General features: G+C 39.6%; 5 protein-coding genes across 8 annotated transcripts in view; 4 read left to right on the top strand and 1 right to left on the bottom strand.

Annotated features, from left to right (window-relative positions):
• The window catches only part of LOC140778612 (uncharacterized), a 28,209-nt gene extending 20,889 nt beyond the window's left edge, over positions 1-7,320 (bottom strand). The window contains exons 1-5 of one of the 3 annotated variants that reach the window (XM_073123412.1): positions 6,991-7,320; positions 6,720-6,758; positions 5,146-5,263; positions 4,999-5,060; positions 182-1,188 (exon numbers count right to left, since the gene is read on the bottom strand). In XM_073123412.1, the coding sequence (XP_072979513.1) occupies positions 182-1,188; positions 4,999-5,060; positions 5,146-5,250 (1,174 nt within the window). In that variant the 5' untranslated portion in view covers positions 5,251-5,263; positions 6,720-6,758; positions 6,991-7,320. Of the gene's footprint in view, positions 1-181; positions 1,189-4,998; positions 5,061-5,145; positions 5,264-6,712; positions 6,759-6,990 lie in introns of all 3 variants that reach the window. The other 2 variants (XM_073123413.1, XM_073123411.1) reach the window with 2 other exon arrangements.
• Positions 7,321-8,067: 747 nt separating this feature from the next.
• Positions 8,068-10,369, top strand: LOC140779783 (1-aminocyclopropane-1-carboxylate oxidase homolog 4-like). Its single transcript, XM_073125036.1, has 2 exons — positions 8,068-9,031; positions 9,835-10,369. The coding sequence occupies exons 1-2, from the start codon at positions 8,099-8,101 to the stop codon at positions 10,087-10,089; spliced, it is 1,188 nt and encodes a 395-aa protein (XP_072981137.1). The 5' UTR covers positions 8,068-8,098; the 3' UTR covers positions 10,090-10,369.
• Positions 10,370-11,853: 1,484 nt separating this feature from the next.
• Positions 11,854-13,137, top strand: LOC140778846 (probable peroxygenase 4). Of its 2 annotated transcripts, none has more exons than XM_073123729.1 (5): positions 11,854-12,157; positions 12,237-12,322; positions 12,437-12,534; positions 12,623-12,748; positions 12,824-13,137. In XM_073123729.1, the coding sequence occupies exons 1-5, from the start codon at positions 12,052-12,054 to the stop codon at positions 12,972-12,974; spliced, it is 567 nt and encodes a 188-aa protein (XP_072979830.1). In that variant the 5' UTR covers positions 11,854-12,051; the 3' UTR covers positions 12,975-13,137. The 2 variants fall into 2 exon arrangements, with proteins under 2 accessions (XP_072979830.1, XP_072979831.1); XM_073123730.1 differs by having other exon boundaries at positions 12,440-12,534.
• Positions 13,138-13,813: 676 nt separating this feature from the next.
• LOC140779120 (plasmodesmata-located protein 6-like) lies at positions 13,814-14,896 on the top strand. The gene has a single exon (XM_073124099.1). It carries the CDS (start codon positions 13,889-13,891, stop codon positions 14,663-14,665), a length of 777 nt encoding a protein of 258 aa, XP_072980200.1. The 5' UTR covers positions 13,814-13,888; the 3' UTR covers positions 14,666-14,896.
• Positions 14,897-15,325: 429 nt separating this feature from the next.
• Positions 15,326-16,351, top strand: LOC140779139 (uncharacterized). Its single transcript, XM_073124121.1, has one exon. It carries the CDS (start codon positions 15,688-15,690, stop codon positions 16,081-16,083), a length of 396 nt encoding a protein of 131 aa, XP_072980222.1. The 5' UTR covers positions 15,326-15,687; the 3' UTR covers positions 16,084-16,351.
• The last annotated feature ends 810 nt before the right edge of the window (positions 16,352-17,161 follow it).

The raw sequence follows: 17,161 nt of genomic DNA on the forward strand, positions 1-17,161 counted from the left end.
TTTGATTTAGTATGTCAATATTTTCAATACAGATAATCTTCATTATTTCCATGAATTCCATTATGAATTCCAGGAAATGACATAACCCTGAAATTTCCTTATAAAGCAAGGAAATGCTCATTATAAAATGAGCAGAGGGTCTGGTCTGCATTATGAATTCCAGGATAAGGCTGAGTAAGACCTTCAATGGAGCCCTGAAAGTTCTCTGAAGATGGAGCTGATTTGCTTTGGTTCATGACATAGCCATAAGTATTTGTTCTTGATGGTAGTAAGACTCCTTTCTGCAACTCAAGAACACTATTTCCAGAAGATACCTCTCCTTTCCCAGGAATTTTTGAAATTGAATTTCCCAAAAAAGGAAGAGGATCTTTAGATTTATCTGTAGTCCTCTCAGGGAACTCCATTGCATCATCTTGTCGAGATCTAAATAATTGTCCAGAACCACTAGATAATGATGACAACTGCTCCAAATTTGCGGAACTTTGGGCAGGAGTTGTTTTTTCATGATCACGAACTTTAATAGAAACTTGGCCTTGAATATTACTTGAAGCTGCTTGCTTTCCCTTCTTTAGATTATGTCCAGCAAAGGTAGCATCTGATTTTTGTGGTTTGTCAGAATGCAAATTAGCAACCGGTTTCGAATCTTGCCTTCTTTTAGCTCCTGTCTTCTTTACATCCCTCTTGTTTACCTGATTATCTGGTTTCACCTGATAGATCCTCTCTTGAGAATTTGTAGATATGTTGTCCTCCATTCGCACGCTAGCAGGACTTCCATGATCAGATGATTTGCTGCTTTTCTGTGACGCAGACCCTTGAACATCAGCTCCTACGCCATCCATCTTACTCGGTCCTGCTGGTGGCCTACTTGAATTCAATATATCATGCCTAGCCATATCTGCCATATTTGGAGACGCTAGAGAATCTTTCAGCATACCATAGGTGGGGAAAGAACCGGCATAAGTTTCTTCCTTCATTTGATTACTTGAAGCAACTTGCCATCCACCAGCTGGCATATTTCTCTGGGGCCTCTCAGTGTCATTCCTAGGTGCTTGGGGATTGAGTATCTCCTTGTCCTTCGATCCAATGTTCCCTGAGTCACCGATCGTAGGCCCACCAGCAAATGGTAAACGAGATGACCTCAGGGCATCAATATCAAGATTATGCTGACTTATAACAGTTTCCATGGCCCTGAAAATGATAATTATTAAGATATTGAATTCAAAACTGTTCCGTACTGACAATTAAGAATTTACTGTCAGAAAAACAAATGAACTTTTAAGAGAGTTATAAATGTAAATATATAGCACGTAAATGCCAAAAGGTTTAGAACTAAATTTGTGATATAAAGTGCAAGGCATGCCTAAGCACTCTAGGGTAAGGAATTAAGCACCTCTCGGCACTATGTGTGTCGCACAACACATCTCACAATATCAGCTTGCTAACAAGATAATTAACTGCAGTTTCATGGAAAGTAACTGTCTTGCTACCTACAGCAGCAGTGGTACAGTGGTCGTTGTCCACCATCCAACCTCCACCATAAAAGACAGAGAGAAGAACGATAGGTTGTTAAGCCCCTGTTTGGTTTGAGGCCAAGCAATTCCCCTGAACTTGGTTAGGGGCCACTAATCATGTTCAATAACCAAACACTCTTTTTTTCCCTAACCAAATGCAATAGCTGAGAGGAGAGAGAAAATACAAATAAGTCTAAATTTAAATAATTCCCAAATTATATTTTTATCCCCGAAATGACTTACATTTAAGTTTTACAAATTTAATAATACTATTTTGGTATTATTTGCATGATATATCCTCAATTTTTCTAAAATAAAAAAACATTTATCGTTATTTCGTGTCACATTAAAGTAATAATGGCACACCTATATTTCAAATCTTCTCACATATATTTTTAATTTCCCTCTAAAATAATGCATTTCCCTCCAAAACAAAAACTTAAAACTTCCTAAGTTTGAAATAGATTATAAAATGGTCACAGGCTTGCAAGCTTCTAAGCTCGCAAATGGTTTTAATCCTATAATAACCTATTTCCATCTTTTTGAATAAAGTTTGCAATATTGAGGACTTCTTAAAACAATAAAATAATAATAATGTAACCTTACACGGAGGCTTATATATCCACAGGGCTGAAAAAAAAAACACAAGAAGCTTACCTTGTAGTAGGGTTACAGATTTGTAAACCAAGCCAACAATGGACTTACAGGTCTGCAACACATGCTTGCAGGCAGTAGTATATTTGCATAATACAAAGTGATTTGCAGACTTAAGGTCGAAAGTGTCTTTATTAGCTTGTAATTAGCATTTTTTTCCCCTAAGGTCCCACAAGCCTGCAATGCTCCCAAAAACATCATGTTTACATGTAAAATTTTCATTTTTTGAGATTTTTTTCTAAACTTCAATAGTTGCTTCAATTTAATAATACTATTTTCATACTAACATACTTCAAAGTCAAAAAACATTTTATTCCTACATATCTAAATTTTTTCTTTAAAACCAACACTTTTCAATTTTTTATGTCACATCAAAAGTAATAATTATACTCTTAACCTAGCTCACAGCTGAACACCACATTTTCTTAACTTAGTTTAAGCTACCTAATCCATGGTTAACAAATGAGGCTAACTAGCCCCGTTTCAGGGCTCAAATTCAAATCATTAGATTACTTTTGAAGCTAGATTATTTAAATTACTGGGAAAACCAAAACTCTTAGTAAACCAGCTAATGGCTAGATCTTCATTCTTATGGAAGATAAACATAGGAGACAAAACAAAAATAGAGGAAAAGGTTTTGGAGGAACAAAAGAGGAAAAAAATAAGTAAACCAGATAAAAGTAGACAAAATAAACACAGTATAGACACTGGAATTCTCCTACAACAGTAGAATAGGCCAAACTGTCCTACATCAGTTATTGATGTAACTTTAATAAGTGTGAAAGCAACCAAGAACTCACTTAGGGATTCCAAACAAGCCAGCATAGGCCTCCATTTTAACTATTGTTGCATTGTAGCCTAAACTAGACTCCAGACTGGTAGTTAAGCTTGCTTAAGAAGCAGTATGATAGCACCGTTCTACACTATTCTAAGAGTCTTATCACGAGCACGATCTCTCGACTCAGACACTTGAATGTGCTTCCAACAAATATTGGCTCCTCTCGGATAGATACCGAGAAGTCAGAACCAAAGGAGACTAATACTTATGCCGTACCTTTTATTAATCTTATGTGTCCTGTTGGAAGGATTCAAAATTCCTTAATCTGCCACTCAGAAGTATAGGCCTTGTTTGGTTTTTAGTTTTGATTTTTGAAGAGTAAATTTGATTAGATATGAAAAAGATAAAAAGATATTTGGTTACTGAACCAGTTTAAAGATCCCTAAACCAGTTCAAAGGGGTCCTTAAACTCAAAACAAACAAGACCATAAGTGTTAAACCACATGCAGTCCTTTTGTGTGATAGCAACAAATTTCAGTTTCTGTCCATCATTCTGAAGAATTCATAGTTACCAAAGGTCTAGCAAAGATTTTATGTTTTTCATTTCTTTTATTGACATGATGTTTGTCCATATTAAACATATATATCATAAACTATTTTAGATAGTACATAGGAAACAAATTAGAGAGAACTACATTAATGGCATGAGACCAGATGTCCTAATCATTATACATAATTTACACTTACAACTTACAAGTTAGCTCAATGAACACATATTTACACTACAACTATAAACAACATTGTCAGATCTTTGTCACATGAAAAAAAATTCAACTATTCAACTAAAAATAGGAGAAATTCCGACAATAGTTGTGTCAAGCAAAATAAATCTCTACAAATAAGTGAGATTCCAACATTAAAGGATCCAAGCAAAACAAATATATTATTTATATCAGAATTATATTGCTTGCACCTTTTAGTGGTTCATTTTTCCAGTCAAATTTGGTCTTAGTGTTTAGGTTTATCGCCATAAATATAGAACTAGAGTTGCAACCACTGGAACTGCAAAACAACTCAGTCTGAAATATGAATCATGATTACGTCAATGCACTCGTCCCCTCAAATGTCTCCAAATCAAGGTAAGATTCCTCATGATACACAATCAAATACTTCCACTAGGTATACTGTTTATCAGATAAAAAATATCAAGAAAACCATATTACAATTCCTAGTTGTGTCCACATTAGATCTAGCCATGCAATATTTTGAGGATACACGTCATACTTAAGCAAATTGCAGATATGGTTAGAAGTTGGATCATATCTACAATAACTCTTAAATAAGGGGCCATCAACCACAAGATGTTGAGTATATGAAGAATCGTCAAAAGGAAGTCAGGATTTCATTGCCCATTTTGGTGTTGCGAGAAGGATTTATTTAATGGAATACCACTAGATCCTAAGATATGCTTTGCATATGCAACATAAATTTGTGGAAGAAAATAGGGGTGTCCAATTGGTTATTATTATTTAAGGCTACCGATACAATTGCCAAATAAAGGAATTGCAGTATACATCCATGTGCACATACATCTATATACGTACATATATGTTTACATGTACGTATAGGTAAACGCATAAATACAAGCAAACATGGACATAGGCATGTTCATACACATATACTCACTAATGTCTAACACACACACTGTCACCTACATGGATAAAAGATAAGTGTTCATGTGCATTGTGTGTGTACTAATGTGTGCCTGTGCTATTGAGGACGTGCATGCACATGTGTGTATATATGTGCATGAGAACATCATGCCATGAATCCACATTATCTCATCCGCATTCCATATATGTATCCATATTCAATATGTTCTAACAAATACCAAAACAAAATCAAAATTTTTTACTAAGCCACCATAGTTTTTCAACAGTTTTTGCCAGATGTCAGGTAGTTCCATATGATATATAAAAAATCTTTGAAAATTTTTGCTTAATTAACAATGCCTTGAAGGTTGAATAGAAAAAAAAAAAAAGGTCCAAAGATTACCTTGATATGACCTGATATGGCAATGACTTCTCTTTTCCACTTAGTTTCATATGCTGACATATCTGTGGAAGTTAAGGAAGACAAGGAAAGTCAAATCAGCTCCCCAATTTTTAGGCTTCACCAAAAGTACTATTAAAAGCTACAAACCACATAGAGCTTTGTTGCCAATTTAGCAGGTTCATCCTTTGACTCCTGAATAAGTTTGTGCAAAAGTTTAGCTGCCTCCACTTCAACATGCTGAGATGAAGCCATCTCATGAACAGAACTGTCAAAAGAGAGAGAGAAAATAGGTCATGTAAGTTAGATATAAATCCATATATCACAAAAACTGAACAACCACAATCAAGCTCACACTAGAAAATGCATACTTGTCAATTAGACTACCTGCACCATTAATATTCTCCAACTAACCTTTCATGACCAATAATATGTGCAGAAAAATCTGAAGCATGTTATTGACAAGACATACATGCAGACAGACACCTAAACTCAATTGAGGCAACATGAAAGTATTCAAATGTTGATGAAGTGATGACATAAGTAAATAAATATTTGAACTTCAGTTATTGTACAAGTGCAAGATAAAGGATCCTACCAAGCAGAATTAGACATAATAATAGCTGTTGAAAAGAACAAGAACAAAATAGTAAAAGTGGTAAAAAAATGCAATGAATTATAAGTGATATAGCACTTTAATACAATGCTCTGAGTAATACTGTGTATAGTTTAGGTATAATACAGGTATTACTTTTGTCCTCTATTAGTTGAGATGACAAAAGAGCTACTATATGATTTTTATTGATGTTTAGAGGACAAATTGTCAAAGTTCTTCATGGTTTATTGAAATAAATTAGAATTGTCAGTTAATATAGTCCAACATCTGTTGAAAGAGTAAGGACTTGCATTATAAAGTGTGCACCAAACAGATTAGCCTTTAAGAAAAGTTCTAGATTCCTAATCTCAATGAATTGCTGGATAACTATTTGGCAAGATTCGAGCTCTCTTTGACATGGATTATTTTACCTTTATGCAAATCCACAAAAAGTCTAAAGAAACAACTACTAACAAAAACCGAAGTGGCTAGCTAGATACAGATAGGACAGAGGTAGTTTGGTATTTATTTCACCAAAGGATTTTTCAAATAATTTTGCAGAAGAAGTTCATTAAAAATTTTACACAGTTATCAGCTTGCATCAAAGAAAACTATAAGGTATGAGGCCTTAAGCGGAAATAAAGCTCACAAATATAATAAAGCAACTACAAGAAATCTTAAGCCTTCCGCTGCTGAAGTAAGAGAATCTATTTCCCCAACAATCAACACTCATGCGTGCAAAACCAGAAGAACCAGAATTGGCGATGAAAATGATTCAAGTGAAACTGACAAAGGGGGCTTCCTCAATTACTAAATAACGATAAACTCATCAATTACTAAGCGGGTGGTCACCCAAGCACAGCCTCAGATTCTAATTCACACTAGTCAAATCTGTGTGCAGAGGAAGGTGTGACAGAAGAAGCATAGCGGCGCAGTAGCGGCGGCTTAGAGAAAGAGAGGGAGAGGAGGAAGGTGAAGGTGGCGGTGGCGGTGGGTGAGGAGGTTATGTAGGGAAAGAGAGGATGACGATGAGGGGGTCGGGCAGAGAAATAGAGGGGAGAACGAAGGAGGCACTAAGAAGGTGGCGGTGGCGGTGGGTGAGGCGGAGAACGAGAGAGAGACCACTAACCGCCGCAGTCCGCCCGCCCGCGAGCGCGAGTCACCAGCACTGTCGAGTCGAAGGAGAAGGGATTAGGAATTAGGGCTAGGGATTCGACCATTTATGCACACACACACAAACAAAAAAAAAGAGAAAAAAAAAAACGCTTCCTGAATCATGCATGACACATCAAGACTCCCCAATTCAATCCGCTTAAACTATTCTTTCTCTGACACAAACAAGAAAAGGTAACAGAAAAAAGGTAACAGAGAAAAGGGGAGAAACGTCGACCGGACATTACCTCGCAAGAAGGCGCCCTCCCCACGATTCTCAAGGAGGGAAAGGAGACGGATCCCGATCGGAAGCGGACGAAACCCTAACCACCATGACTATCCCTCGAAGCGGATTGAGGAGAGAAACTAGGATGTCGATGTCTCGATCGACTGCGAAACAATGAACTACAAGAAAGAAGCCCTAATTCCGATGGGACAACATCGACGATCGAAGCCCCTTGGTTCCCTCGCTTCACTTCTCCTTGCTAATCCTGAGTCGGAGGTATTCAATGGAGAAAAACGGGCAGGAGTGGGCAAAAGCGAGTTATAGTGCTCGCAGTCACCGACGGTGTACCTTATAGACAGAACGGAACTCCGCCAGGCGACGTGGACGAAGCGTATGTAGAAGTGATAGTAGACTGGGATTTTACGCTAACGGTAAAAAAAAAAGACGGAAAATGGAAAGTAATTTATTTTATTCCTGATAAACTTGAACAACCTTTCTTAATTATTATATAAAAAGTACTTTCGATTTTTTAACCGATGAAATTAGACACTATTTAATAAAGAGTATCCTATCGAGATAACTCTGCTATTATATTTAGTTAATCTCAAGTCTTTTCGGCCAATATCTTTTTGATAAATAGATTAGATAATTAGGCTAATTCTGACTCATAAATTATATCATGATGAGTCGTCGGTAAAAGTCTTTTAACACTTACTATTGGAGTGAACAAAAGCCCACCAGACCGGGTCAGCCCAAATGAGCGTAATACGAAAGAACGAAACCAGAGACTGGACCATTCGAGTTGCATTGGGCCCACATTGGTGCAAGGCTTAGCCCAACTGAAACTAACAGATTTAAATCGTTTCGAATAAAATGAGCCAGAACTTCCTATTAGGCCTAGATGGGCTATTTTATCATTCACAAACACAATCCAAGATTAAAAAAAAAAGAGGGAAAGAGTATGCGCCACTAATATATGCACTAGTGGTCAGCTTATTGCCACGTCAGTCTTGCTCACAAACATTTCATAATACATTAGCATTCGTGGTAATCCTTGGCGCAATCTTTTGTAGTCATCTAGCGAGGTAATTGAAGTATTTGCACGTACGTCACTTGTCCGATAAGCTTACATGGCCATATGCACGTCTCTCACCCAATGTTTACTACCGCTGCAGAAATTCCAAGTCGGAACCAAATCTAAGGCGAGGCCTAAAACCGCAAGCCCTCTCCTAGCGATGGCGAGCACGGAAAGCTACGATCGCGCAGCGGCGCTGCAGGAATTTGACGCCTCGAAGACCGGCGTGAAAGGCCTCGTCGAATCCGGCGTCAAATCCCTTCCCCCTTTCTTCCTCCACCCCTCCCCTCAATCTACGGCAATAACTCCCCCGCCCCATCTCTCCGTCCCCACCGTCGATCTGTCCCTTCCCCGCCCCGTTGCCGTCGATCTCATCCGCGCCGCCTCTCGCAACTGGGGCTTCTTCCAGGTCACCAACCACGGCGTCCCCCTCTCCGCCATCGACGGCACAATCGCCGCCGTCCGGTCCTTCCACGAGCTCCCTCCAGCCGTCCGATCCACCTTCTACTCCCGCGGCATGACCGGCGGGGTCGCCTACAACTCCAACGTCGACCTCTACAAGTCCGCCGCCGCCAGCTGGCGCGATACGATTCAGATAATGATGGGTCCGAACCGACCCGACCCGGAGCGGGTCCCGCCCGTTTGCCGCGAGGAGCTGCTCACGTGGGACGAGCACGTCACGCGAGTCGGCCGGGATCTGATGGGCCTGATGGGGGAGGCCCTAGGGCTGGGGCCCCAGAGGGTGGAGGAAATGAAAACGTGGCTCGAAGGGAAGGTTATGGTGTGCCACTACTACCCGCCGTGCCCGGAGCCGGATCGGACGATGGGAACGGTGGAGCACACGGATCCCGGGGCGCTCACGTTGCTAGTGCAGGATAGCGTGGGTGGGCTGCAGGTGAAGCGGACGGAAGCGAACGGGAAGGCGTATTGGGTGGATGTCAAGCCTTTGCCCGGTGCAATCGTGGTTAACGTCGGGGATCTCCTGCAGGTTTGCCTCCACTATGGTTCTTCTCTTATGCATTGGAGCAAATTATGTGGTCAAAAGTTTGAACTTTCCTTCCTCGTTTATTTAGTAGCATAATATAGATAATTGATGAGATATAATTATAGTGCTTTTCTAAGTCAGTTGCATTGAAAACTTTGGAAGATTGCTTGATACGTGGAGCAAGCTTATCTGCATATCCTGTTACTTGGAGCAGTGCTTGTCTTCTTTGATCATTTATTTACATATAGAGGGTTTCTTCCATATAATAGAGTTAATTTTTTATGAGTATAAAAACTAACTATTATAGCCGTTGAATTAAATTTATAATTTTTAAAGATGCATTGAAGTATTTGCCTTCATGTATTGGTCAAACTTTCTCATAACTTTCTTTGTTACCTCTGCTCTGTTAGTGACTAGAGAATATGCTATAATGCAGGGCTGGAAGTGACTCGAATAGAAATAGAATGTTGTTATTTTTTATAAAGTTTGTTGTTTTATGGGCATTTAGTGTGATCAATGATTTAATGATGAATCTTTTTATGTTTGCTGACAATAAATCCCTGACATAAGAAGAACAAGCAGAAAATTTTCATTATGTAAAGCTATATATACTGAGTTCAAGATTCATTGATATCCATTATAAATATTTTTAGCCAGTCGAGCTCTCTCATGTTCATCTACTTCATACTGCTGAAATTTATGATGACTCCAATCTGATTTGGTAATGCAATAGAGATACTTTTGGGACATCAGATATTACCTTCATTAAAACTTTTTTTGGTCTTCTCTGGCCTTTATTTTGACAGTTGATCACCAACGATGAGTATAAGAGCGTGGAACACCGAGTGGTAGCCAATTCTCGTCAAGAAGCAAGAGTCTCAATTGCTGTCTTCTTTAACCCTGGAAAGAGAGGAGACTCTGATCTATACGGGCCTTTGCCGGAATTAATTTCACCTGAAAAACCGGCACATTATAGACATTTCACAATTTCAGAGTTCATGGGGACTTTCTTCAGGAAGCAACTTAGCAGTAAATCTTTGGTTGACCACTTTAAGTTGTAGAATCATTGTCTTCAAAAAAAAAAATTCAAACTATCAAGTAACATTAATTTGATACTGCAGTTTGAACTGCACAATGTGTGAAATAATTCCTTTTGCTTCGGTATTCAAGATATGTCTTTAGAAATGTTGCATTTTTAATTTATGTTTTTGGTTCTACGAGACAATCTTTTCTGTTGTATTTTTTCTGACCTATGATGTTGCTCAAAAGTATCTTGTGGAAAGTACAGAAGGGATACATTCTGGTGTACTGGAAATATAGTTTGAATTTCTTCTGGGCGAATTGTTGGCAGTGATTGAGATTGAATGAAGACTTGAGAACAAATTCTGAGCATCTATAGCTATTACTGGATGATGTCTTATACTACTATCTCCTAAATTATTGCCTACTATTGTAAGCGCACTAGAAAATCTCTCATTTAATTTTCTGACACTGTTTTTATTTTTCTGATAAAAGACAAAAGCTCTGTTCCATTGAAACATTAAACAGCAAAAGACAATAAGAACAGATAAAATCTGTCAGTTTCACCGCTCTAGCAACATCTGCATATTCCCCTAAACAGACTATCACAACTATAAGCAAAACCAGCAACAAAATTAGGAGATATCTTCCTGACAAAGTTTTATCCAGCAACATCCAAACACAGCATCAGCCTACAGCTACTTTTCTTAAAAACAACAGAAGGAACTAATCAAGTGTCCAGAGAATTTTCTGACGCTGTTTTAAGCATTTCCTCAGCCATCTCAAACAAGCGAAGACATACACTCTTCATGCATCCATAGTGGCCAATGTCCTTGCTGTTTTCCAAGAATAAAGATTGCACCTCATATCTCAATGGAAGATTGCTGCACCACTCTCCTCTAGCTGGGCATCTCCTGGTTAGATATATATGTGTGTGGCATTTGCTCTCTCTTAGCTACAAGCCTATGACAACATTTCACTTGGCCACAAACCAACGAATTCGAATGTCTCTAGTCAACTGTCTCGCCCACGGAGCTATTGGGTACTTGTCGAGTCTTGTTAGGAAGCAAAGAACGAATGTATTACAGTCCTTCATTAACTAACCCTCCATGGCTACAAGCACTTATCGCACAAGCAAAGGTTATTTTGTTTGATGTAACATATGAATTTCCCATCATAGAGAAGAAACCAGAAATCATTCTTAGTGAAACCAGAAATCATCGTATTTATTTCAGGTATCCACAGTCCTCTTGAGTCCTTTGTCTGGGATTATAACTTCAAAAAATTGCACGCCACTACATACTTGGCATTAAAGGATATACTTTGTATAACTTATAATTCTCTTAAAAAAAGATAATTTAGAGTTATGTTTAATTGCTTATAATATATCTCCTAATACAAAGCAAACTCAATGTACTCATATGGTTTCATCCTTTACTAACATCTCTTCACTCATCTTCTTATTGATCCTTGTTGTTAGGTTTGTCCACACTATCCCTTATTTTCTTCTAGGGATCACCAGACTTGTAATCTTTCAGTCGAATAGTATGAAATCTTGCCACTTTTTCTTAAAAAGAAAAACCTAATATTCATTAATTTTTTTTTGATACTGATAGTTAATTTCTAAATTCTATTAACTATAAGTCTATAATAGCTTAGAGTATTAAGTTACTCTATTTTAATTTAGATCGTCGATTTTCTTTTATCAACGGCTCAGATCCTAACCGCTTTGCGAGTCCTGCAATTCGATTCCCTATTCACCACTGCGAAGAAGAACCGATTCCATAGCCGAGACTATACAATTATTATTCCCATTTTTTGTGGTGCACCTATACTTTGGAATCTTCCCTCTTGCTCTCAAAGAAAGCCTTCGCCATTAAACACCGCTCTCTCGCTCTCTCATGTTCCGCTACCATTTCCTCCTCTTTAATTCTTCTTCCTCTTGAGCCTTCTTCTTCCAAACTATTCTTCTTCTCACGTCCTTTTCCGCTCCAAATTAGTATATGGCATCCAATTCCACCAACGGTGACATGACTCCACTCCAAAATCACGTTGCCTTCTTCGATAGGAACAAGGACGGCGTCATCTATCCATGGGAAACCTACCAGGGTTTTAATCTCTATTTTCTCATTTCAATTGTACTTATTAAATATCCAGTATTTTTTCCTAAGTAAAGATTTAATTTCAGGGTTTCGCGCAATCGGATGCGACGTCGTCTTGTCCGCCGTGAGCGCGCTACTTATCAATGGCTTCCTCGGCCCCAAAACTCGCCTCGTAGGTCTCCCCCTTCTGATTCATGGATCAAAGTGTTTTGTTGTTTCATTTGATTTGGATTTAAGCTGTAAGAAAGATGTCTAGGTCTTGATAAGATTTGTTGTTGGGTAATAGCAGGGAAGATTACCATCACCCCTTCTTCCTATTAACGTAAGTAACATCCAGAAAGGCAAACATGGAAGTGATTCGGGCGTCTATGACTCGGAGGGGAGGTATCATTGCATGGCAATTCCTATTTGAGTATCAGACATGGGTTGCATAATTATTTCTAATGACTTAGATTACTTTCCTTATTCCTAGGTTTGTTCCTGGAAAGTTTGAGGAAATATTTGAGAAGCATTCTAAGAGTAAAACTAATGCATTGACGTCCCAAGAGTTGAGCGAGATGCTACGAGCAAATCGAGTTCCTAAAGACTACAAAGGATGGTAAAACAAAAAGATAAAGTTAAAAAGCTCAAGGCTTGCCGATAGATTCGTTAACCTCTTTGGGATTTGTTGCAGGGTTGCGAGCTGGACTGAGTGGAAGATCCTATACTTCCTCTGCAAGGATAAAGATGGACTCCTTCACAAGGAGACCATCAGAGCTGCGTACGATGGAAGCCTATTTGTGAAGATGGAGGAGGAAAGAGCATCTTCTCAAAAGAAAGCATGATACGGAACAGTGTGATGTTATTAATGTTTAACTTGTGAGATTAAATTGCAGTATATTTGCCATACTATTAGTATTACGACTGTCCTTATCTACTTCTCAAGTTAACGATTCTTTTGGTTATACAAGCGTGAGGTTTCACTAGCAGAGCTTCTTTTTGAAAGATAATTCTACTTGAAACTTTTGAATTATTATTTATGTTTTTATATTGACTCTTTGAACAATTAAAATATTTTAAATTTATGTTAATTTAGTTATTTATTATTTTTTCGATCCAGGGCTATGTGTACTTAATTTTTGTGCATGGGGGCATATATACAAATATGCAGTAGTTCTGGAGGAATATGCAATTATATTATGTTAAAAAAACTCCATAGAAATATCGCAGATACTCGTTGTATATTTATAAAAAATATCTATCAATAAGATGATGGGACCCAGCAATCAACAGCCCCCAAATGGTCTGATGTCTGATGAACATCATCATTGCACATAAATTGTCACAAAGAATTAGATGTGTACAAACTTTTACTTTATTTTTTTTCTTTTTGATAATTTTGTAATCCGTAAGCTAGGTTCAATAGAAACTTTCACCTTTAACTAACAATTATGTGGTCGCAAAGTACACCACAGCAAATTCATAAATTACTCCAAAATTTCATCTTGAGGCGACGCAATTTATAAATATAACAGCCCTTTTTAAAAATACCAAAATACCCTCATATTGCATAGTTGAAACTTGAAAGGGATCATATAAAACATCAAGCATGATTATAATTGTCATTTTGTTTACGATTCCCAGTGAATATAAAGGATATGAGTCCAATATAAATGCCTGCCTCTCTCCCAACATTAGACCCACCCACACTCTCCTCTCCGAAAGAATCAAACCAAGAATTCCAGAGTCAAAAGCCAAGATGTCTTATTCTCCCCATATCCTCCTCTTATTCTTCGTCACTGTTATTCCTATGCTCTCCGCCGAAGATTACGACGCCTTCGTCTACGCCGGCTGCTCCCAGCCACGCTACTCCGCCGACTCCCCCTACTCGTATGACGTGGACTCCCTCCTCACCTCCATCGCCAACTCCGCCGCCTCCACCTCATACTCCTCCTTCACCTCCTCGTCCGCCTCCGCCCTCTTCCAGTGCCGCGCCGACCTCCCCGCGTCCGCATGTGCCCTTTGCATCCGCACCGCCCTCTCCCGCCTCTCCTTCCTCTGCCCCTACCAGTCTGGCGCCGCCCTCCAGCTCGCCGGCTGCTTCCTCCGCTACGGCAACGACTCCTTCCTCGGGAAGCCCGACACCACTCTCATGTACAAGAAATGCGGCGGCGGCGAAGACGAAGACGCTGACGTCATCGGGATGCGGGACTCGGCGGTCGGGGAGGTGGCGGCGGCGGAGGGAGCATACCGGGTCGGCAGCGCGGGGCAAGTGCGGGCGGTGGCGCAGTGCGTGGAGGACGTGGGGGAGAAGGGGTGCGGGGACTGCGTGGCGGCGGCGGCGGCGCAGGTTAAGGTTGGGTGCGCGTACAAGGCGGAGGGCGAGGTGTACCTCGGGAAGTGCTACGTCAGGTGCTGGTCTGACGGTGGAGGTGATGGAGTTTACTCCTCCTCCTCCTCCTATGTTGGCCGCGGTAAGTGGAGGCTTATGCTCACTGGAGGTGGTCTTATCCTGTGTTGGCTTTTCCTACTATAATAACAATAGTTTGTAATTTTGTATGGGCTTTCTTTTTCTGTTGCTTTGAAGGTCGTGCTTATCTCCTTTTCCCCCTTTTCCCCCTTTTCCCCCTTTTCAGTCGATAACGAAGTAAAATATTTCACATTGTGATACTATTATTGTTCCACTGTATCCTTTGTATTGGCTGGCAAGATACTCTTGCAGGCCCAACACTATAGTGTAATGAAAATGCCATAATGCAGCAATAGCACGATCAGAAACATAAATTAATTTACATTTGTGATAAATAACATATTATTGTTTCTGTTGCATGTACATTAGTATATAATAAATGTGTCAGAGTAGAGTAGAATTAGACTACATATGGTAAGTAGCAAGCACTAAAGAAAGGAAAGAGAAAAAAAAAGAAAAAAAGTAGCACTAACAAAAGCCAAGCTTTTAGTCTAGCAGTTTCCAGGAGTGGATCTTTAATGGACCAGTGAGCTTACCGCTAGAAAGCAAAAGGTTAAAGTGAACCCAGAGCATCACCTTTTCATGGTGTGGGCTCTTTAAATTCATTTGCCCGATCTGCATCAGTTGTCCTCTCCTACTTGTCTACCAATCCATCTTTCTTTGAACGAATAGAAATATGTATATTTTACGTTCGAGAACGTATAATTTTATCAAAAATTTTAAGCCCAGATCTCCCATATTTTAAATCTTTTGCCGGAGGAGTTCTACTACAGTTCTACTACGTAATTGATCGCCTCCGTTGTTACCCGACGCGAGAGAAGCTACTTCTGATCAAGCTGGTGTAAACTTCTCCCAAGAAAATGACGGTTCAATTTGTATGTAATGAGAATTCAGGGTTTGGATTGTAAATTCGCATTGCAGGGTGTTATCTGCAAAATTTGAATGAAATCCATATCGCGAGCTACGGAGATCGTGTAAAAGCGCTACGACGAGAAAGGAAAAGAAGACCAATCTGATCTCCCACTCTCCGACCCGTCGTTTCTTCTTCAACCTTTACTCTTCTAAACCGATCTCTCTCCCTCACCCCCATGGCCTTGGAATGGGTGACCCTAGGCTACGCGGCGGGCGCGGAGGCCATAATGCTGCTGTTTCTCACGCTCCCGGGCTTTGACCGGATCCGGCGCGGCATGATCTCGGTCGTCCGGAGCGCTCTCAAGCCTCTCCTCTCCGTTGTCCCCTTCTGCCTCTTCCTCCTAATGGACATCTACTGGAAGTACGAAACCCGTCCGACGTGCGAGCAGGAGTACTCGTGTACCCCAACCGAGCACCTCCGCCACCAAAAGTCCATCATCAAGAGCCAACGTAACGGAATCCTCATTGCCTCCGCTTTGCTCCTCTATTGGCTTCTCTTCTCCGTTACTTCCCTCGTCATCCGCGTCGACCAGCTCAGCCAACGCATCGAGAAGCTCAAACGCCAGGAGTGAGCGATCGATCCGAGCGATGCGGTATCGTGCCGATCGATTTCTTCTCTGATCTATACGTCAATCTCGTTTTAATTTTGGGGTCCTTTTGTGTTAGCTTTGTTCCTTTAGATCTTGATGTGTTATCTATTTGGTATTTGGTAATGGTAAGGTCCAGATTACAAATTGTAATCAAATTACTTACTTGGTGGTGTTACCGATTGAGCTGCGGTGTTGATGCGTTTCTTTATGAAGAACTTTCAAAAAACAGCGATTTTATCTTGTTTCTCTATGTCGGCATTTGATATAAGGATCTCCTATATATAGACACGTTGGAGGATGTTAGGAAAAACTTTAATCTAATGTCTATAAACCAAGCTTTTAATTTACATGCACCATCCCTATTGGTTTTTACTTTTCTTTTTGTCAAGCTTGTGAGCCTCTGCATTAGAGTTACTGAGGAGAAGAACAAATGGTAATACATTAGTTGCTGATAATAATCTTCTAAGCTCGTGAGCCTCTAACTTTGCACCTTTCATTGATTGGGTCCAATTTGTCGTCTACTTTTCTTAAGATAAGAATAACCAATCTGCATCTTTTAGATAAATGGCTTGCTTTTTCATTAGATATATTGAACTATAGAAGATTTTGAGTTTCACATAGCTTACTCTAGTTATCTTCTCTGAGTGAAATGCGACACAATCATGTTAGCGTTACTATGTCAGGTACTAGGAACAGGAATTTGGTTACAATGTATTGTCTATATCCACTGAGATTGTTAGTATTCATTTAAGTATGCTCTGTTTTGTCAGGTTAACTTTCATATTGACAGATCCATAATACATGATCAAATTTTGCCTCGCTTCTCATTCAAGAATACCTTGCCACTATTCTTGTTCTTTTTAGTCCTTTCTGCAAATTCGCAAAATCATATTGTTCTTATGTTTGCTGATAGTTTTGTGACCCTACAGCTGAATGTGTTAGTTTCTATCTTCAAGTGGTAACTTTCGAAAGATCCTAAATAAATTTTTTCAAGGAACTGCAGAGTTTTGAACTTTCTTTGTCTGTCTTTGGAGTAGAGTATCCAAGTTAAATATCTTGA

Source organism: Typha angustifolia, chromosome 15 (assembly GCF_048772165.1).
Source record: "Typha angustifolia cultivar Huaian chromosome 15, ASM4877216v1, whole genome shotgun sequence".
Classification (NCBI taxonomy): Eukaryota; Viridiplantae; Streptophyta; class Magnoliopsida; order Poales; family Typhaceae; genus Typha; species Typha angustifolia.